General features: G+C 44.6%; 1 protein-coding gene across 1 annotated transcript in view; it reads left to right on the top strand.

Annotated features, from left to right (window-relative positions):
- The window catches only part of HCN1 (hyperpolarization activated cyclic nucleotide gated potassium channel 1), a 465,956-nt gene that overhangs the window by 386,772 nt on the left and 56,078 nt on the right, over positions 1–23,106 (top strand). The window contains exon 5 of the mRNA XM_040421267.1: positions 7,116–7,262. Coding sequence (XP_040277201.1) covers positions 7,116–7,262 — 147 coding nt within the window. The remainder of the gene's footprint in view (positions 1–7,115; positions 7,263–23,106) is intronic.

Raw genomic sequence — 23,106 nt, forward strand, 5'->3', positions numbered from 1 at the left:
AAGGTTAATGACAGGGACATTTAAGCACTGGATTGATATCAAGGGAATATAAATATCTACTAGGAAATGAAGAAGGGCTCTCAGTAATGAAGGTTAGGCTGTTATATAATTACACATGCTGTAATTTCATGCCAACTGCAGAGAGACAGAGGGCAGTGGGCACAGAAAACATAACCATATAGATGCATGTATGTCAGATGAGTGCTGACCCTAGATGGCACCAACAAGAAATCCCCTATATGTAACATTACAGTCAGTGTGACATCCTGATCCTGCCGACTGGCACTGCAAGCAGGAGCACGTAGGGCCAAAAAACCCACAACATTATTAAAGGGATTATTCAGTTTTTTATTTTTATTTTTATTTTGCCCCCGTAGATGTGTAATATGATGTATAGATGATAATCATTGCCTTACCAGGACTGTGCAGTCAGGCAGCCCTCGGGCGCAGACTGCTCAAAGCATCCAAGGCTGCCTGACTGTGCATGCACAATCCGCATATATTGTGGGTAGTAACCGGGCTAGGCTCAAACATGTGATCCTGGAAGTGCCAGTTACTTATGATCTGGGGAGCGCATTGCAATCCTGGTAAGGCAATGATCATCAACATCTATACATATATCATATTACACATCCAGGGGGGTAAGCTTTTACCTACTGGCGGGCTCTAATAGACCAGCCACACCTTACCTGTTATAACCCTAGAATCAGGAACAATTATTTGGGTGTGTGGTGTGGGCTAGTCTGCAGTACAGCACAACAGCTTACAATCTTATTACATGCTTTAGTATTACCCCCCTCCAACAACTGATCAAACAGCATGTGCCTATAATGTTTCTCCTGAATACACCAGCCTGGGTTGAATTTGTTGTGAAGCTTATCAGCTCTCCGGTGTGAACTGACACTTTAAAAAGTAAAATCCTTGTGACCTGACACAAGCAGCAAACCTAACTGACTACAGGCCTGGTCTCAGTCTCTAGGATCCAAGGTGCCAAAACTGTATGAGATGCGTGCACCATTAGTCTTACGGACCTGGGTCTGCTTTCTATAAGCTGGTGACTGTGGACGGAACAAGGCTTTCTCCAACAAGCAGTGTCTGTGGCTTTACTCCTCAGCTCTCATCTGTGTTCCTGGCAGCAATTCAGTAATGGACACAATCAGCTCCCCTTGGCTCACTCTAAGATGGCTGCAGCATCACTTCCTTTCCAGGCTTGAGACCCCACCTCTGAGAGTTAACACCACATAAATATTGAAATACAATCTGTTAGCTGTGCTTAGAAAACAATGCCCCCTAGTGGCCATACAGCGGAATGTCAGTTCAAATCATTTAACTTTATTTACACAAATACAAGGTTCACACAGTGAATACAGGAGCAGCAGCCGAAGCCAAAAACTGCATAAAAGAAACACTATGGCAACAGGATAACAGAAGCAGGCATAGGCATATAACAAAGTAGCCAATATAATATATTGCAGACAGTCATTAAAGTGAAAAGATTTATTTCTGCAGTAAAATCATACAGTGGTGAAACTGTCAGTAAAAAGTTGAGAACACATCGCACTATTTAGAACAGCGTGTGTACTACAAAGAAGTGGTAATTGATTCTGGGGTTCTGCACGTGATTGTGGCTGCTGACAATCAGCTTTTCTTTATAAACCCAGCAGCAGTGAATCAAAAAACTGCAACAAGTGAGAACAACCTGAATATAGAAGATGTGCCAGACAGTAAGCAGGAGGCACATAATAAGGAGAAAACAGAGACAGATGTAGCAGAGCTTGGTGTCTCCTCTGGCATGATATTATAATATATATGATGCATAGTTGTCTATAGGTCTGCAGCTAACCTCTGAAAGGCCCCAACATTTTAGGGAAAAGTCATCCAAACAGATTTTGGTGGGACTGGCCAATCTTGTTATGTGTATCGGTGCCTCCTGACTCTACCCTGTCTTATGGTGTTAGAGAAAGGAAGTATCAGATATTTTGTAATTTATCATCACCAATCCTAAGTTCCCCCATGGAATAAACTAATGCCAGAGCTGTCCAGATGGGGAGATGGTTCCAAGCCTAGTGCAGCCATTCAGCAGAACCCAGTCTCTTAAACAAGGAGAATGCCTTCTCAGGAGAAATACCGTAGGGCACAGTCACCCACAGGTTGGGTGAAATGAGCAAATTAGTGGTACTTGTCCAACAAGCCTAGGGTGATACTTCCACTCACACTGGGTCCAATCAGACACTTGATATGATGGTGCTCTGTTGCCACTATCCTTTACAGTCTTTCTGTCTGTTTCTCAACAGCCACCGTCATAATGGGCTGGACCCCTTCTCCTCTTAGCTACCCACTCCCTCTCTTCTCTTAGACCAGTGGTGCCCAACCATTTTTCGTCTGAGGGTCGCACTAGACTTAGTATAAATTTCACGGTCCAGAACCAGGTAGCTTTGCCAGAAAGAAATGCAAACACTGTGAGGGGCACGTGTGAGCATTACTGCTGTGAAGAGGGCACATATCTGGCCATTATTACTGTGAGGGGACATGTGTGAGCATTACTGCTGTGAAGAGGGCACATATTCGGATTTAGCCTGTGGGCCGTAGGTTGGGCATCACTGTCTTAGACCAAGGCAGGCATTACTTCTCTACAGATCCACTTCTTCTGTAGTTCCCGCTCCTGCACAACCTCGATACTCCTCCACTCGGCTATCTTAGCCCTATGCAAGCACAATGGTCCATTGCGTGCCTGTCTTTTTCAGCATCACCTTGAGGTCCCAACCATCCACAGTGCGCAACACAGGCATATACTTAACAATCTTTTGGTGCCAATCGAGTTCTACAGTCTTGGCCAGAATTTTTGAGACTGACACAAATTTTGGTTTTCAGAAAGTTTGCTGCTTCAGTGTTTTTCGATCTTTTTGTTAGATGTTTCGGTGGTATACTGAAGTACAATTATAAGAATTTCAGATGTTTTTTAATTAAACTTTCATTGACAAATGCAAATTGCAAGTTCAGGCAAAGACTCAATATTTTCACTGAACCAAATCCTGACTAATGACAACACATAATTACCTAATCAGTGCTTGGAGGGTATCAATATTTCTGTGTTTTTGTTTGTTCACCCATTTATTGAGTATTGACCACAGGTTTTTAATGAGATTGAGATCTGGTGAGTTTTCTGGCCATTGACCCAAAATGTTCGCTTTTGCCTTGTGACATGGTGCTCAGGGCAGGACTGGGAACTTAAAGTAGACCTGGAAAAAACCTAAAAGTGGCTCCATGTTGTAGGAGAGTCCAAATTCACATAAGGCAGGGCAACACAAGTAGACAGGGCCAACATAAGCCATAGCATGTCCTGCAATACCATAGTGCAGCATTAATTAATTATTGCTGAGAGCATCAGATCTTTATGTATGTGTCTGGCGACCATGAGGATTGCTCAGGTGATCCCCTGGGCATTGGCCATCTATAAAATTTCCCAGTATTGTTCTTAACCAGAATGCTACTAGATGGTTGGGAGAAGTTGATTTTGGAGGAGGTTTTGATCATATTCTTTATTCATGGCACTAGTCTTAGGCAAAATTGTGAGTGAGCCCATCCCCTTGGATGAGAAGCAACCCCGCACATGAATGTTCTGAAGATGCATTACTTTTGGCATAACACAGGACTTATGGTAGCGCTCATTTTTCCTTCTCAGGACAAGCATTTTTTCGGATGTTCCCAAAAGACTGAAAAATACTTCATTAGAAAAAATTACCACAGTCCTCTGCAGTCCTATCCCTGTACTTTTTGCAAAATGTCAGTCTTTCCTTGATGTTTTCCTTGGAGAAATGTGGCCTCTATGCTGCCATTCTTGACACCATGCTATCCACAAAGAACCTTTTCCTCATTTTGTGTGCAGATGCACTCACACCTGCCTGCTGCCATTCCTCTGCGCTGGTGGTGACCTGATCCTATAGCTGAATACTCTTTAGGAGATCGTCCTGGAATTTGCTGGACTTTCTTTTGCACCCTAAAGCTTTCTTCACAACAGTTAAACCTCTCTCCTTGACGTTATTGATAATCCAATAAAATTGATAAACGCAATCTTACAAGCAGCAATGTTACAAGCAGCAATGCTTGGGGAGCCCTTTTGATGCAAAGCAGTGATGACTGCGTTTTTCCTTGGAGGTAACCATGGTTAGCAAAAGAAGACAATGATTTTAAGCACCACCCTCTTTTAAAGCATAACAGAGTAATATCAGCTGCCTTGTCCTCATTAACACTTTCTCCCGAGCTAATGAGAAGATCACTGAAATGATTTTAGCAGGCCATTTTGTGGCAGGGCTGAAATGCAGTGGAATTTATTTATTTTTATTAATTTTTATGGCAAGAAATGATTTTACAATGAATTGCAATTCATCACTCTTTAGAGTTAATGCGAATTGTCACCGTAAAAAATGAAGCCGCAAACTTAGTGACAACAACTTTTGGCCACAACTGTACTTATCAGGTCCTTCAGTCACTCCCAGTGATGTATATCTCATCAGCGCATGGTCCTAAAGTCATTAGGGGTTCCCACATGTTGGAACCTGCCACTGACTGACCTGGTGGAAAAAGGTACTAGGGCTGAAACACCTGCTGTCATCATGGTCGGGAGGCCATGCCCTGACTTAACTATCCAGGTAAGCCCTTCTCATGGGGCGATACAGTATACAGTACAACATGGCAGCACATATGCATACCAGAAAGAAGAGAGCCATAGTGATGATTTCCACTATAACTTTGTAGAGCAAAAATATTATCATTTTTTTTTTTTTTCATTTACTGAGGCAAATAAGCATCAGTAAGGGGGCGTCCCACACACCTCAAAGATCCACAGCATGCAGCATCTGTTGCATCGGATCAACAGGCTGCGTAACCTATTAACAAGCCACCATAAAAATACAGCACTGAAGCTGGGTATGATCTGAAAACTAATCAGCTGAAGGATTTCATAGGGAGAACCTGAGAACAGCAGTTTTATAATCGTTATTTTCATGAAAAATATACGTTTCCAGCATAGTCTGCAGCCTGGTATTTCATGGCGGTGATTACAGTGTGGTAGGCGGCTATCCATGTGCGATAATATAGGTGTTTCAATCACTTCCCAGTGTGAGTGACAGCTTTTCAGTATTTTGGGGTGACAGCATGAGTTTGATTCGTTGTGTAGATCTTATTTGTTCTCAGCTGCAATACTCCAAGTAAATTGCTTGGTGTCAGCTTTGATAAGTCATACTATTCATTTCATTTCTCTTGTTTTTTCACTTGATATTAATGGGGAAAAAAATGTGTTAAGATTATACCTATCAGGTAATAAATATTAATAATTCTCAACAGTGGCAATTCATCACAGGGAGTTCTCCTATCATTTTAAGCATTTACAATTCCATAAAACTTGGGCAGCCATTAGTGCGGCTGAGTGCTCAAACCCCCTCCCCCCCAGCGCCGCGCTCTGCGGCAAACACCCCGAACCTCCTCTCGCCGCATCCTAAATCCTGCGCAGGCGCAGTGCCGGCGATTTCCTGCGCCTGCGCAATGATAAAAAGACTGAGGGCAACAGCTTCAACAGCGTCACTGGGCATTCGCCGGTCCCAGTGACGCTGTTGCCCTCAGTCTTTTTATCATTGCGCAGGCGCAGGAAATCGCCGGCACTGCGCCTGCGCGGGATTTAGGATGCGGCGAGAGGAGGTTCGGGGTGTTTGCCGCAGAGCGCGGCGCTGGGGGGGAGGGGGTTTGAGCACTCAGCCGCGCCTCTGGGAGGCGATTTAGATGAACTTGTAGGAGGTATTCGTTTTCAAATTTCGGCGGGCACGGCACTTCAGAGGGGCGTTCCTGGGCACCGTGGAGAAAGAAGAACGCCCCTCTGGGCTCCTTACAGCTTGATTTGCATATCACAAAAAGCCTTTTTATGAAGAAATGACAAGACTCGCAATAAAAAGAACAAGACATCTGGATATAAGGTAGTTTATTACACATGGATTCATGAAAAAAAAAAATTGATAATATGCTGGTGACAGATTCCCTTTAAGCAGGACTTACAGCGGTTTCATTTCAAAGAAGGCTTGTCTTTATGACATCACCCCTTTAATGACATTTGTCAAATCACTGTCACTGATCAAAATAGCAATTCAAAGTCATCCTTGGTATAGCTGTATAAAGCAAAAATGTCCCAATGTGTTTTGCTTAACGTGGGGGCTTACGGGGCAGTGTATGAGACCAAAGAGATCACCCCGTTTACTGCGCCGCCTCCGCAGGCTTTGTACTAGGCATAGCACAGAATATAGACTCTGCTTGCACCTAATATTAGATATTAGCAGTCTAGTGGAGGAAAGTGAATTGAGTGTGTGGACAGTCTTTTGTGACATCATTTACATAGATTTATGTGCACTCTATATTATATGGCAGTAGTATGAACACAGGTAATAGGGTGTCCTGACATGGTATCCTGCATTGCAAATACAGGTGGCCCATCAACTGCGGGAGACTGAACTCATAGTTCATAGTGAAACGAAGTGAATGTGGGTCCGCTGTGAATTTGACTTGGGTCTACTCCCTTGGGAATTATCTAAGTAGCCCCATGGTCTTCACTTTTAACCACTACACAGCATTCTTCTCCTGCCTGGTGTTTCTATCCACTAGAGTAGAAGGACACCGGAGCCCTGGAGCTATGAAGCAGCTCAGCAAGGGGTGGCCGTGCCCACCAGCAGAAGAGTGGTGGTGGGCACAGAACCCACCAATTTTCCAAATCTTATGGAAAAAAAATGATTTCCCAACTTCCTACTTGTCTGTGGAGTTTGGATGTAGAACGTATTATTAGGTCATATTACTGAAAAACAACTGATAATCATTGATAATCTGTAACTACTGGAAAATGTGTTGGGCAGGATTGAAGATATTCCAGGAGGTCCACGTAGTTTGAACCAATGGATGAAGTCATCTCATATTTCCTTGCAGTGAAGCAGATTTTTGTTGGGACACAACTTATGTCATATCCATCGCATATCCTAAAGTCCCTAACTAACACAATGCTGAACCCGTCGATAACACCATTATATCATAGAAAGGTATCTATTATCTAACAACCTTATATCTGTCTTGTATTTTCACAGTACAAACAAGTGGAACAGTACATGTCATTTCATAAACTGCCTTCTGACATGCGACAGAAGATACACGATTATTATGAGCATAGGTACCAAGGAAAGATCTTCGATGAGGACAATATTCTCAGTGAGCTGAACGATCCTCTCAGGGAGGTAAGTGCTCAGTATTTCATTCTCTGAGTTAGTATTGTGAGTTAGTTTTTAAATTGCAGTAGATTGCAGTAGCTATGCATACCTGCACCAAATGTATGAAAATGGCACATGGTCAGGGCCAACTCCAGGTTCATGTGGGCCCTTGGGAAATAAAGACTCAGTGGGCCCCCTTGTGGCATTTTGCACAACGCATGCGGCAATGAAACTGCATGTATTATAGACATTGCCAAATATAGTAGACAGAGCCTGTGCACCAGTACAAAAAATACCCCCTAATAATGTGAGCCAACACAAAAAATACCCCTATAATGTGCACCAGTACAAAAACTACCCCCTTATAATGTGCATCAGTACATATCAGATGCTCAGACCTCCATAACAGATTCTCAGATCAGACCCCCATATAAAACCTCACATGAGACCCTCCCATATCAGACCACATATCAGACCCTCTTTAGACCTCCATGTCAGACCTCAGATCAGAACCCAGTTTCAGGCCTCAGATTAGACCCCCATTAGACCTGCATGTCAGACCCCCCATATCAGACCTCATATCAGACCCCCTTTAGACCTCCATGTGAGACCCCATATCAGACCTCAGATCAGGACACTATGTCAGACCCACCCCCATATCAGACCCCCGTTAGACCTCCATGTGATACCTTAGATCAAGACTCTGTATGAGACAGGGCTCCATATCAGACCTCAGATCCGACCCCTATTAGACTGCCATGTCAGTCCCCTCAAGTATCAGACCTCAGATCAGACTTCAAAATAAATAAACTCTCCTGCTCTGCCTCCACTCTCCCAGTCTGGCGTTCTCCCCTGCAGTCTCACTCCCTCGTCTTCTCGGGGCCCGCCTATGCACAGTCACCTGACTGGCTGCAGCTTCAGGTCATAGTGTGTGTACTACGTCCTAAAGCTGTAGGCAGTCAGGACACTGAAGCACAACCTGAAGGAGACCGGGGTAAGTACAGCGCTCACAGTGCTTCACTCCCCCACCTCCTGCAGACTAGTGAGTGCTTCCATAATGGAAACACTCACTAGTATTCGCTTTATAAGATGCACTGTGTCTTAAAAAAGTGAAAAGTGCAGCGCTCTGACACTTGCCTGGGTATGCCGGGTGCTGACGCCGGTTCTGCACATGGTAGTAATACATTTGAAGCAAGAGCAATGTGTTGCGCCCATTTCAGTGAAAGCATGCCCGTGGGATGCCTGCCATGGAATTACAACTTTTTTAAAAGTCACACTAAATGTGACTAAAAACTGATCTACTCTAAAATCCTGACCAAATTTTCACTCCATATATGTAGGTGGTGCTGGAAAGTGCAGTGCTAAAAAAAAAAAATGGCTAAATTTTTCTGTATGTCCCGAAAGATTTGCAAAGCCCACGATTTGTCACTTTTTGAAGCCAGAATTCTGGCATACAGGGCTTGATAAATTCCCCCCATACTGTCAGAATAATTACAATAAATTGTGATATAACTGTAGATTGTGATGCTGACGCAGTGTCCCAGACGATCACAAGAGTTAATTTAATGCTACTGAGTTAAATGTGATTTGTTGTTAAAAACACTTATTTTCCTGTGTATTCTTTGTGTGTGATTATGGGCAGCATAGAATTAAGTCTGGCAGTCTTGTAGTTAGGTGCTAGGAGATGGGCTAGACCCACCTCCTGCTAAGGAGTTCAGAGTTTGCAGCCTGGACAGAGGACGTTACTGTAAGAGCTCCACAGAACTAGGCCTAATGTAAGGAAGCTCTATCCCTGAAACTGTACTTCCAGTAAAAACTGATGGACACCGAGAGAATACCCCTGAGAGGTGATGGTTGAGAATTGTGGGGTCGTGCTTTGGACAGACAGTAAAGTACAGACGTGGACAAAAGTTTTGAGAATGACAAAAATATTAGTTTTCACAAAGTTTGCTGCTAAACTGCTTTTAGATCTTTGTTTCAGTTGTTTCTGTGATGTAGTGAAATATAATTACACGTACTTCATACATTTCAAAGGCTTTTATCGACAATTACATGACATTTATGCAAAGAGTCAGTATTTGCAGTGTTGGCCTATCTTTTTCAGGACCTCTGCAATTCGACTGGGCATGCTCTCAATCAACTTCTGGGCCAAATCCTGACTGATAGCAACCCATTCTTTCATAATCACTTCTTGGAGTTTGTCAGAATTAGTGGGTTTTTGTTTGTCCACCCGCCTTTTGAGGATTGACCACAAGTTCTCAATGGGATTAAGATCTGGGGAGTTTCCAGGCCATGGACCCAAAATGTCAACGCTTTGGTCCCCGAGCCACTTAGTTATCACTTTTGCCTTTTGACACGGTGCTCCATAGTGCTGGAAAATGCATTGTTCTTCACCAAACTGTTGTTGGATTGTTGGAAGAAGTTGCAGTTGGAGGGTGTTTTGGTACCATTCTTTATTCATGGCTGTGTTTTTGGGCAAAATTGTGAGTGAGCCCACTCCCTTGGATGAGAAGCAACCCCACACATGAATGGTCTCAGGATGCTTTACTGTTGGCATGACACAGGACTGATGGTAGCGCTCACCTTTTCTTCTCCGAACAAGCCTTTTTCCAGATGCCCCAAACAATCGGAAAGAGGCTTCATTGGAGAATATGACTTTGCCCCAGTCCTCAGCAGTCCATTCATCATACTTTCTGCAGAAGATCAATCTGTCCCTGATGTTTTTTTTGGAGAGAAGTGGCTTCTTTTCTGGCCTTCTTGACACCAGGCCATCTTCCAAAAGTCTTCGCCTCACTGTGCGTGCATATGCGCTCACATCTGCCTGCTGCCATTCCTGAGCAAGCTCTGCACTGGTGGCACTCCAATCCAGCAGCTGAATCCTCTTTAGGAGATGATCCTGGCGCTTGCTGGACTTTCTTGGACGCCCTGAAGCCTTCTTAACAAGAATTGAACCTCTTTCCTTGAAGTTCTTGATGATCCTATAAATTGTTGATTGAGGTGCAATCTTAGTAGCCACAATATCCTGGCCTGAGAAGCCATTTTTATGCAACGCAATGATGGCTGCACGCGTTTCTTTGCAGGTCACCATGGTTAACAATGGAAGAACAATGATTTCAAGCATCACCCTCCTTTTAACATGTCAAGTCTGCCATTTTAACCCAATCAGCCTGACATAATGATCTCCAGCCTTGTGCTCGTCATCATTCTCACCTGAATTAACAAGACGATTACTGAAATGAACTCAGCAGGTCCTTTAATGACAGCAATGAAATGCAGTGGAAAGGTTCTTTTGGGATTAAGTTAATATTCATGGCAAAGAAGGACTATGCAATTCATCTGATCACTCTTCATAAAATTCTGGAGTATATGCAAATTGCTATTATAAAAACTTAAGCAGCAACTTTTCCAATTTCCAATATTTTTGTAATTCTCAAAACTTTTGGCCACGACTGTACAACTCATTTATGGGACTAAGACTTCACTGCATGTGTAAAAAGGTTAACTATCTCTGATACCTTCTACACTTTAGAGATGTCCTGGTCAACTGGTCTAGCACCTGCACCTCTCAGACTGGGCATTGCAGAGGAAGTTAATAAGAATTGTGTTGCACGCCTGCGATTATTCAGGAACATTGAGAAGCATACTTAGAGAGAGATAGACTCATGTACTATTACTACCATCATTATAGCTGCCAATACGTGGCCATATGGGGGCCACAACTACCACTCTCATCTTCACCTCCTCCCCCGGTGGGTTGCTGCTGACAAAATACAGTAATTCTGCCATAAACAACCCATATGTACATGTTCCTATACAACAGTGGTCCCTAACTATTAGCTCAGGAGCTACATATGGCTCGCTGCCCCCAGAAGTGTGGCTCACCATGGGGGTCCTAAGTTATGACCATATCTACTGGCAATTGACATTGAATATAAGTATTTAGTAAAACAGACATGTCAGGAGACATCCTCCCTAAAACACCAACATACTAACATATAGTGGGAAAATAATACTGGTCTACAGAGTGCAAATAATGCTTTCTGGATGAATAATACCATATGGTTTTCACATAATACCGCTATACAAGGCATCATACATTGTACTGCAGCACAGTGCTCAATAATGCTGCTATACAAACCGCTTACAAATAATAAAACTATACATTACCCTCCTAACACCGCCATGCAGTGACAAAATAATACTGCCATATAATACTGCTGTATTTAGTCAAACCAATGCTACCATTCAGTGCATTTAGTGAATATATATATATATATATATATATATATAAAAGAAAAAGTCCAGTGGGAACACCAACCAGAGTACGGGTGCACGGTCCAACGCAGGGTAGCGGCAATCCCCAATGGTATAGGAAACGAAGAAGTAGGACTGCACTCCAAAATAGTGATAAAACCAGCAGTAATTTATTCACCCACATAATATGGGTGAATAAATTACTGCTGGTTTTATCACTATTTTGGAGTGCAGTCCTACTTCGTCGTTTCCTATATATATATATATATATATATATATATATACACACTGGTCCCATGCACATGATCATATTTTCTTCCATCCCGCAAAATGGATAGAACCTGCCTATTCTTGACCGTTTTGCAGAGAAGAATAGACAGTTTTAACATAGGGAGGGACGTATGGAACGGGAAAATGCATAATGCACATGGCCCGTAAATGGATACGGTTGTGTGCATGAGGCCTAAAGCACCTATAGAATTGTAAGAAGGTAATTATGGACTATGTGTACGAGGCCTTATGCCATTATCAAGTACAGAAATACTACAAGGACCGCAGAGCATTCAGACAAGCAATGAGCCAGTTACCGAGCTGATTAGTGCACAGAGCAGCGTCCATTGTGGCTGGAGGTTACAATCCTTTACATGAAACTAGCCTGTCATAATGCTCCCAGCATTCGGCTTGATTAGTCTTGGGGCCTGTTAAATTGGAAAGGCAATTATCCTCTATGAGAGGTCACGTTCATGTGGTCTGGAGGCCATTATATTTTATCACCATCTTAATGTAAAAGATAAACCATCCTGTCCCCAACAGCAGCGGACTGTGCTCTTCTTATCTAGACGGTCGTGCTATTGTCCTCCGGCGGCACTTATTATAACAGGTAGATGGACTCGACTGAGTTGTGTCATTATTCACAGCACAGGCCATTTTGCAAAGCCCGGATTAATGCTTGGGAATACTCATGCATCCTCACAATTTCTTCTTTTATCTTCTGAAGTGTAATCCATTTTACCTTAACCATTAGGAAGATAAGGCCCCGAAATCAGTTGTAGAAGATGAATAATCTGGACGACTTCAGCATATTTGTGTTTGTCATATACGCAACTGTGTGACAGGCCGCATTATTGAAATGCTGGCTCAAGACAAAGCGGTCTCCGAGTGACGGCATCTGATTGACTGCGTTCTTCAGCCGCAGATGGAGAGAGAGCTCACATATGTTCAATTATCTGTCATATATCACGTTTGGAGGAGAGATGAGAGAAGGATATGTTTTCTGGCAGCTCTCCAGAGCAAGATTTCGCTCGCCACTTTCTTTTATGCTGCTTTTGTGGATGTAATTGGATTACTGTCCTTTGCTCCTCCTTTCCTGAATGCAAATCCAATACATTTTTTCAACCCCTTCTTGACTTGCCGATTTTGCGTTATCGTTCACTACCTGCATTCCCAGAGCCATAACTTTTTTATTTTTCCAGTCACATAGTATGGGGCCTTGGATTTTTTGCAGGATAAGTTGGACTTTCTAATGGCACCATTTAATATTGCCCACTCCGGATGGTCTCCGGATGCTGCCGCCATATCCACACTATGTCACCTTGCCACTCTGTAGTCTCTTCATGCTGCTGTCATCTCCACACTAAGTCACCTTGCCACTCTGTGATCTCCTCATGCTGCTGCCATCTCCACACTATGTCACCTTGCCACTCTGTGGTCTCTGGATGCTGCCGCCATATCCACACTATGTCACCTTGCCACTCTTTCACCTCCTGATACTGCCGCTATCTCTGAACTATGTCACCTTGCCAGTCTGTGGTCTCCTCATGCTGCTGCCATCTCCACTTTATGTCACATTGCCACTCTGTGGTCTCCTCATGCTGCTGCCATCTCCACACTATGTCACCCTGCCACTCTGTGGTCTCCGGATGCTGCCGCCACCTCCAAACTATGTCACCTTGCCACTCTGTGGTCTCTGGATGCTGCTGCAATATTCACACTATGTCACCTTGCCACTCTGTGGTCTCCTCATGCTGCTGCCATATTCACACTATGTCACCTTACCACTCTGTGGCCTCCTGATGCTGCCGCCACCTCCAAACTATGTCACCTTGCTTTTGATCTCCTCATAATGCTGCCATCTCCACACTATGTCACCTTTCCACTCTGTGCTTTCTGGAGTCTGCCTCTACCTCCAAACTATGTCACCTTGCCACTCGGTGGCCTTATCATACTGCTGCCATCTACATACTCTGTCATTGTACTCTTTCAAAGTGTTTTTTTTCCGGTAATATTGATGGGTGACTGCAAAACTCCTTTTGCTGTATGAACCGAATGACGTAGTGGCAAAAAAATTTCTTTCAAATTTGTTTTCTCCTGTAAAAATGATGGGTGACTGAAAAACTCCTTTTGCTGTATGGACTAAATGATGTCGTGTGACGTCTGAAAGTGTGAGGAAAATATATATATTTAGAAACAACAAATATACAAAAAGTACATGAAAACAATGACCACCTCTTGATGCTGCCGCCACCTCCAGACTCTGTCATTGTGCCACTCGGTGGCCTAGTCAAGCTGCTGCCGCCTCCATACTCTGTCGTTGTACCAGTTTGTGGCCTACTCATGCTGCTTCCACCTCCACACTATGTCACCTTGCCAACTCTGGCGTTAGTGTGATCCGGCAGGCAGTTCCGTCGTCGGTGCGGATCTGTCTACAAATGCATTGCAAGAACGGATCCGTCTCTCCGCTTGTCATGCGAATGGACGGATCCGTCTTGCAGTATTTTTCACAGTTTTCCCGGTCTGCGCATGTCATGCGAAGGACGGATCCGTTCTTCAGTTGTTTTGCAATGCCGGATTCGACATTAATGCAAGTCAACGGGAATTAAAGCCGGATCAGGCATTTTGGACGGACATAATACCGCAGCATGCTGCTGTATTATATCCGGCCACAGCGCCTGACAGTGACCGAACGGAAGGCATACTGATGCAAACTGAACGTATTTCTATCCATTCAGAATGCATTGGGATATGCCTGATCAGTTCTTTTCCGGCATAGAGCCCTTTTGACGGAACTCTATGCCGGAAGAGAATAACGCTAGTGGGAAAGTACCCTTACTTGTGCGCACAGTCCACAGATACGCATGGCATTGTTTCTGAAAAAAGTATGTTGTGCACCCCTCCAAAAAAGAACTGCTTGTCCTGGAAGGGTCAGAGGACTAGTATGATGTAATAAAAAGTCTCCTCATGCTTCTGGTGACATCAGAATCTGGAAAGAGACATGGGGGGGTGCAATGGTATATTGGCTAGTTGCAGTCAAGTCCAAGCAGCTGATATTTTCTGCAAATCCATTTGCCCTGATTCATCAAGACTGATGTTTGCTACAACCATTTGGATGGGGCCTTTGCTGCCGCAGGAGCAATGCCTCATCATAAATTATATGGCTCCTTCGGTAGTCCTTGCGCTGGATTAAAATCTATGGAAGCTCGGAGCTGCAGTAGATTTCAGTCATTATTTATGCCAGCTTCTGGCGTAAATAATCATAAATGAGCCAGGGCCCATGGCACACTCCACCCTGGCAAGACCTCTTTTTCATAAAATTGGCGACGACAGTGTAAAAAGCCAGTTGCAACTATAAAGGTCACAATTGCATTGAAAATTTGCAAATCCGGCAGATTTGTGACTTTTCTACACCAAAAACAGGCATAGGGGGTATAATGAATTTCACCATAGACTTTTTAAAATAATTTCAGTTCCCCAAACCATACAGTATGTGCATGTGCAGTGAGGTCATGAGGAGCCAGTGCAGAGGATGGAAGCGGTAGTGGCCTTGATGAGGTGTTATGGTATACTCCCTCAGGCCGTTGCTCCCTGGGATTTGTGCAGTGGAAAGGTTGTTTGAAGAATCAGGCCAGAAGTAAACATTTAAAAGTCTCTCGTTTGCAAAATATAACTTATGATACATCCAGCAGTAGTAAGTACAAAGTGCAGTTTCAGTCACCCGGTATTGAGGTATGGTGACTAGTTAGGTGGCAATTACATGGCACTTGCAGGCACTTCTAGATATAGGTATCCATGGTATGATACAGGTTTGGTGTTTGACTTGCATGGAAGAGGTCTAGGTGATGGGTGTCTGAGCTGTAGTCCCTCCCATACAGCAGTGTCTATAAAGCTGTTCTTTGAAAGCAGTATTCTTGATTCTGGCAATTTTCCTGAAATGATAGTCTCATATTCACACTCGTTAATTTCCCTAAAGAGTAGGAGCCCTGGCATGTGCATCCTATCTCTTCATCGCCTCACTGGAACTCCCCCTCCTGGCAAGGGGATGACCAGGACCAGTCCAGGAATAGGGTGGTTAGCCCTTTTCCTGCCAACCATAGCTCATTTGCTGGAGCACACGGCAGAATCACGGCATAACATATAATACGCAATATAACAGCAATTGCACATGAACATGTTCACATTTGCCTGGTGAACATGCTTTGTGCTCACCCAGTCCCTTTAAAAAATATAAAGGAAGTATCAAACATAAGTAGCATTAAACATTTTCTGGTTTTGCGGGACACCTCCTGTACTTGATGGAGACACACTTGCTCATTGTCCCATTTGAAGACTGTATCAGCGACATGAATACAATGTGTATCCTAGGAGTTTGGATCTGAGACACGTACGTAATGAGAGATGGGATTCACTGTATCTCTGTTCTCCTTTACAGCTCTTTAAACTATTCTCACTAGTCTAGACTTTCACTAATGACAGAACTACAGAGCACTCCTCTACTAACATGATCCAACTCCATGTTTCAGCCTATAGAGAGAGGGGTGAAGCTTCATCTTCTCATGTACAGTGTAAATCCCGGCAGCACAGGATATGCAAGTTTGTTTCCTTCAGTCAGTATTTCTCTCATAACTAAGCTGCCCGTATTGTAGAAGTCTCTCCGATTTTAAATGCAGTAGGCTAAAACGACAACTTCCTTAACATAATGACCACCTCTAGAGCATCCCCATTGCAAAAAAAATGAATGGAAATCACTAGTTATGCTCTTTTTGTATTGCATTCATGAAATGAGGTTGAAGGGGTTCTCCAGGCTACTGATATTGATATTGATGTCCTATCCTCTCAATAGGAGCTGAGCTGCAGTACCTCGGCACGGCCACCACACAGTGTATGGCGCTGTCTGCCTCCAGCTTTTTATGTTGTATTGTCTTCAGCACCTGTCACATTCAGGTGTGGGAGGGAAACACCACACCGAGCATAAGAGAGAAAGGGGTGAGGAAATAAGGCCTTGAAACTAGGGAAAGGAGATGGATACCTCCTAGTAAAACCCTAATCAAAGTCCTGACTACCAGTATGAACAGACCCCAGAGGTAGGTGAGTTCATACACCGGAATACCTAGTATCCTAACTCACCCTATAGGACCCTGGTACTAATGTCAGGACTGAGACAACCTGTTCCTTCAAAAGGAAGGATAAACAGAAGTCTCCCTCAGGGCTTAATACAAATGACAGGGAAATGCAACACACAAACTAACCCAAACAAAATACAAAAGGGAAAGAAAACACTTAACTTCAAGTGGCTATGGCAGCACCAGGAATTTATCCGAGATCCACACACCAGCTATCCACAACTTCAACAGAAGCTATAAACCGCATAGCATAGTGGGAGAAACAACAATCAATAGAGAAGGTTAAATTACCATAATAGCCACACCTGGGGAAAGAAGGTGTGGCTATTAGGGAACGTCCGTGACAGCACCACAGCAGCCCGAAACAGCTAATTGGTGGGGGTGCTGGAGGATAGGTCATAAGTATCTGAAGCCCTTTAATAGCCTCCGGACCACCTAACGCAGGATTGCGTTCCGGAGGCGGTCGATTCATTCCTCCTGGACGCGCCGGTGCGTCATCTCGCGAGAGGCGAGATTTCCTGTGAACGCGCACACACAGGAGCGCGCGTTCACAGGAACCGAAGGTAAACAAGTGGATCTGTAGCCTGCCAGCGGCGATTGTTCGCTGGCAGGCTGTAGATGCGATTTTTTTAACCCCTTAAAGGTATATTAGACGCTGTTTTGATAACAGCGTCTAATATACCTGCTACCTGGTCCTCTGGTGGTCCCTTTTGCTTGGATCGACCACCAGTGGACACAGGCAGCTCTGTAATAAGTAGCACCAATCACCACTACACTACACCCCCCCGTCACTTATTAACCCCTGATCACCCCATATAGACTCCCTGATCACCCCCGTCATTGATCACCCTCCTGTAAGGCTCCATTCACACGTCAGTATGTGTTTTGTGGATCCGCGGACCCACGGATCCGCGGATCCGCAAAATACATACGGACGTCTGAATGGAGCCTTACAGGGGGGTGATCACCCCATATAGACTCCCTGATCACCCCCCTGTCATTGATCACCCCCCTGTAAGGCTCCATTCAGACGTCCGTATGTGTTTTGCGGATCCGCAAAACACGAACACCGTGGATCCGCAAAACACGGACACCGGCAATGTGCTTTCCGCATTTTGCGGATCCGCACATTGCCAGAACTATATAGAAAATGCCTTTTCTTGTCCGCAATTGCGGACAAGAATAGGACATGTTCTATAGCAGGGGTACTCAACTAGTTTTATTAAAGGTCCACATACCTGGGTCTGCAGTCAGGTGAAGGTCCGAGCTGAACGCCAACAGTAAAGATGCCATGCGATCATGTGATACATGCGCGTGGGGCGCTCTGACGTTATAGTGGAGCGCCCCGGGTAAGTCCCAGAATTAGTAATGTCCCCATTAGTGCCCCAGTAAGAATAATGTCCCCATTAGTGCCCCAGTAAGAATAATGCCCCCAGTAAGAATAATGTCCCCATTAGTGCCCCCAGTAAGAGTATTGCCCCCATTAGTGCCCCCCTTCTCTGCTTTTGCAAAAAAAAATAAAAAATTAGCATTCACCTGGCTGCGGTGAACATTCGCTGCTGACTGCACGCTCAGGACCGGTGCTCTAACGTGATGACGTCTTGTAGGTCCTGTCCTGAGCTTCTAGTCAGCAGGGAGTGTTCTCCACAGTGTGAGCAAATGGAGGTGGAGGTACCGTAATACAGTGTTTCCCAACCAGTGTGCCTCCAGCTGTTGCAAAACTACAACTCCCAGCATGCCCGCACAGCCAAAGGCTGTCCAGGCATTCTGGGAGTTGTAGTTTTGCAACAGCTGGAGGCACACTGGTTGGGAAACACTGCCGTAATATATATTTTTTTTTACTAGCACAAGTAGCGGTGGAGGTAACGGCTGTACTAATGGGCGTTCCATGATGGAAGCGCTCATTAGTAAGGGTACTTTCACACTTGCAGCAGGATGGATCCGACAGGCTGCTCACCCTGTCAGATCCATCTTGCCACTACTTCGCCGTGCCGCTGCTCTGTGCCCATCGACTATAATGGGGATGGGGGCAGAGTTACGGCGCAGCACGGTGAGAGGCCGCCAGACTAAAAGTACTACATGTCCGACTTTTTCGTCTGGCGGCCCCCTCAATATAATAAACATTGGTGGCGCAGAGCGCCCCCCCTCAAAATAATAAACATTGGTGGCGCAGTGCGCCCCCCATCACCCCTATATAATAAACATTGGTGGCGCAGTGCGCCCCCCCTCAATATAATAAACATTGGTGGCGCAGTGCGCCCCCCCTCAGAATGATAAACATTGGTGGCGCAGTGCGCCCCCCCATCACCCCAGTATAATAAACATTGGTGGCGCAGTGTGCCCCCCCATCACCCCAGTATAATAAACATTGGTGGCGCAGTGCGCCCCCCCTCAATATAATAAACATTGGTGGCGCAGTGTGCCCCCCCAATATAATAAACATGGTGGCGCAGTGTGCCCCCCCAATATAATAAACATTGGTGGCGCAGTGCGCCCCCCCTCAATATAATAAACATTGGTGGCGCAGTGCGCCCTCCCTCAATATAATAAACATTGGTGGCGCAGTGCACCCCCCCATCACCCCAGTATAATAAACATTGGTGGCGCAGTGTGCCCCCCCAATATAATAAACATTGGTGGCGCAGTGTGCCCCCCCTCAAAATAATAAACATTGGTGGCGCAGTGCGCCCCCCTATCACCCCAGTATAATAAACATTGGTGGCCCAGTGCGCCCCCCCTCAATATAATAAACATTGGTGGCGCAGTGGGCAGTGCCAATGAGGGTTAAAAAATAATTTACTCACCTCCTCCAGTTGATCGCGTAGCTGCCGGTCTCCTGTTCTTACTTCTTTCTTCAGGACCTGTGGTGACATCACTGTGCTCATCACATGATCCATCACCATGGTAATGGGCCATGTGATGAGCTCAGTGACGTCACCACAGGTCCTGAAGAAAGAAGTAAGAACAGGAGACCGGCAGCTACGCGATCAACTGGAGGAGGTGAGTTAATTTTCTTTTATTATTTTTAACCCTCATTGGCACTTCCCACTGAGCCACCAATGTTTATTATACTGGGGAAGGGGGGGGGCGCACTGTGCCACCAATGTTTATTATACTGGGGGGGGGCGCACTGTGCCACCAACGTTTCTTATACAAATACAGGAGGCAGGTGCCGGAATCAAATAGCCGGCACCCGACCTTTGTGACAGGGGGCTGCGATCAGCTACAATTAACCCCTCAGGTACCGCACCTGAAGGGTTAACTCAACTGCAGCTGATCGCAGCTCCCTGTCACAGAGGTCGGGTGCCGGCTATTTGATTCCAGCACCCGCCTCCTGTATTTGTATTACAGCTCAGTTTTCTTCATTGGTGGCGCAGTGGCCACAGCCCCTCCCCTCCTCCTCCTGCCTCTTCTTATTGGCAGCGACGGGGGCAGCAGCACAGGGGGGAGGGAGAGACTCCTCCTGCGCTGCTGAGAACTATCAGCTCCTGTGCCCGCCGCTGTATTGAGCAGAGCTGCCAGAGTGTGCAGGAGGAGAAGCGCTACATGTGGAGGAAGCCCTGTCTCACTGCGCTGTGGGACAGGCAGAAGTGCGCCGATAAGCTCCTCCTCCTGCATGGTACAGTGTGCAGGAGAGGAGGAGCGCTCTGAACGATGGCCGGGGTCCGGACAACTGGCGGCCGCGGTCCGTATTTGGACCGCGGTCCGCCAGTTGAGTACCCCTGTTCTATAGGCTCTACAAAAACCGCAGTGTTCGCCCGATCAGGCCTGATCTTGTGCGCACACTTGCGTTCAGTCCGCCCCACTGCAGTGACAGAATTTTTTTTTTCTGATCACTGCAAAAACACTGTAAAATCGCTGCGGCGCTATAAAAAGATCACTTTTGAGGGGCATGGCGAGTTCATAGAAGATTTTTTATTTTTTTGTCACAAGTTAGCGGAAATTGATTATTTTTTTTGTTTGTTTTTTCTTACAAAGTCTCATATTCCACTAACTTGTGACAAAAAATAAAATCTCACATGGTCCTCTGGTGGTCCCTTTTGCTTGGATCGACCACCAGAGGACACAGGCAGCTCTGTAATAAGTAGCACCACTACACTACACCCCCCCGTCACTTATAAACCCCTTATTAACCCCTGATCACCCCATATAGACTCCCTGATCACCCCCCGTCATTGATCACCCACCTGTAAGGCTCCATTCGGACGTCAACATTTTTAAAAGTTGTCATTTACAGAGATATTTCTCTCACCCAGTATGGGTATATGTAAAAATACACCCCAAAACACATTGCCCTACTTCTCCTGAGTACGGCGATACCACATGTGTGACACTTTTTTGCAGCCTAGGTGGGCAAAGGGGCCCAAATTCTAAAGAGCACCTTTAGGATTTCACAGGACATTTTTTACACATTTGAATTTCAAACTACTTCTCACGCATTAGGGCCCCTAAAATGCCAGGGCAGTATAACTACCCCACAAGTGACCCTATTTTGGAAAGAAGACACCCCAAGGTATTTCGTGATGGGCATAGTGAGTTCATGGAAGTTTTTATTTTTTGTCACAAGTTAGTGGAATATGAGACTTTGTAAGAAAAAAATAAAATAAATAAATCATCATTTTCCACTAACTTGTGACAAAAAATGTAAAGTTCTATGAACTCACTATGCCCATCAGCGAATACCTTAGGGTGTCTACTTTCCGAAATGGGGTCATTTGTGGGGTGTTTGTACTGTCTGGCCATTGTAGAACCTCAGGAAACATGACAGGTGCTCAGAAAGTCAGAGCTGCTTCAAAAAGCGGAAATTCACATTTTTGTACCATAGTTTGTAAACGCTATAACTTTTACCCAAACCAATAAATATACACTTATTGCATTTTTTTTTTTTATCAAAAACATGTAGAAAAATAAATTTTGAGAAAAATTTATATAGAAACTTAGTTTTTTCGAAAAATTTTACAACTGAAAGTGAAAAATGTCATTTTTTTGCAAAAATTTCTGTAAATTTTGGTTAATAACAGAAAAAGTAAAAATGTCAGCAGCAATAAAATATCACTAAATGAAAGCTCTATTAGTGAGAAGAAAAGGAGGTAAAATTCATTTGGGTGGTAAGTTGTATGACCGAGCAATAAACCGTGAAAGTAGTGTAGTGCAGAATTGTAAAAAGTGGTCTGGTCATTAAGAGTGTTTAAGCTAGGGGGGCTGAGGTGGTTAAAATGTGCTTTAAATACAGAAATGGTGATTAAAATTAACCTGTCATAAGGATTTAGACCTCCAAACCACATGTTATCCAGGACAGTGGTTTCTTCTATATTCTGGCAGATTTGTTATAATGTAATGATAAAGAATTTTAAACACTTTATTCAAATGACTTGCAAGGAGTCCTAGGGGTGGAGCCACTATTGAGAAGAGTCATGCTGGCCCATATCACCTTTGGTTTGATTTCCGTCCCCCAGACTGTGTGCATCCTCAAAGCCACTTCCACACCATCCCCATCTGCGCACTTTGCATGTGCCGGATGCAGCTGGAGGTGGTTTCTGATGTTGCACCCGGTCTGCGGGATCACAATCATGCCAGAAGGGGGAACAGCCAGCATGACTTTTCACAGGAGTGGTTTCACCCCTGTGACTATGTACAGGGCATGTGATTGTTCTTCATTAGGTCAAATCTCCTAAAACAGGGGTCAGTAACCTTCGGCACTCCAGCTGTGGTGAAACTACAATTCCCAGCATGCTCTATTCACTTTTATGGGAGGTCTGAGAAGAACAGAGGAAGCATGCATGCTGGGAGTTGTGGATTCGCAACAGCTGTAGGGCCAGAGGTAGCCTACCCCTGTCCTAGAACATAGCAGGACATAATTGTGAACCTGTCACCATCCGGTATAACAGGGTGATGGTGGATTGGGGTTTAAATCCTCATGACCCTTTAACAGGTCATATAGTTACATTCATGTGGTATTGCCTCTTGTCATTTCATCCTGCAAATCTTGAAAGGTTGTCTTTCACTTTTGCTAAATATATTTTCTCCCATAAAACATATTTTGACAGAGCTAAAAATAACAAAATTGAGCTGTTGCATTATTAAATACTGTATTTAGCTGCGCTTAATGAGCAATAACTCACTTGGGGTGACATTCAAATTCAATATCTTCCTTCATGAATATTGCTAATACAGTCAATAGGATGGAGCCATGACACAACATTCATCATCGTGTAGCATTC

The sequence above is a fragment of the Bufo bufo genome, chromosome 2 (assembly GCF_905171765.1).
Source record: "Bufo bufo chromosome 2, aBufBuf1.1, whole genome shotgun sequence".
NCBI lineage: Eukaryota > Metazoa > Chordata > Amphibia > Anura > Bufonidae > Bufo > Bufo bufo.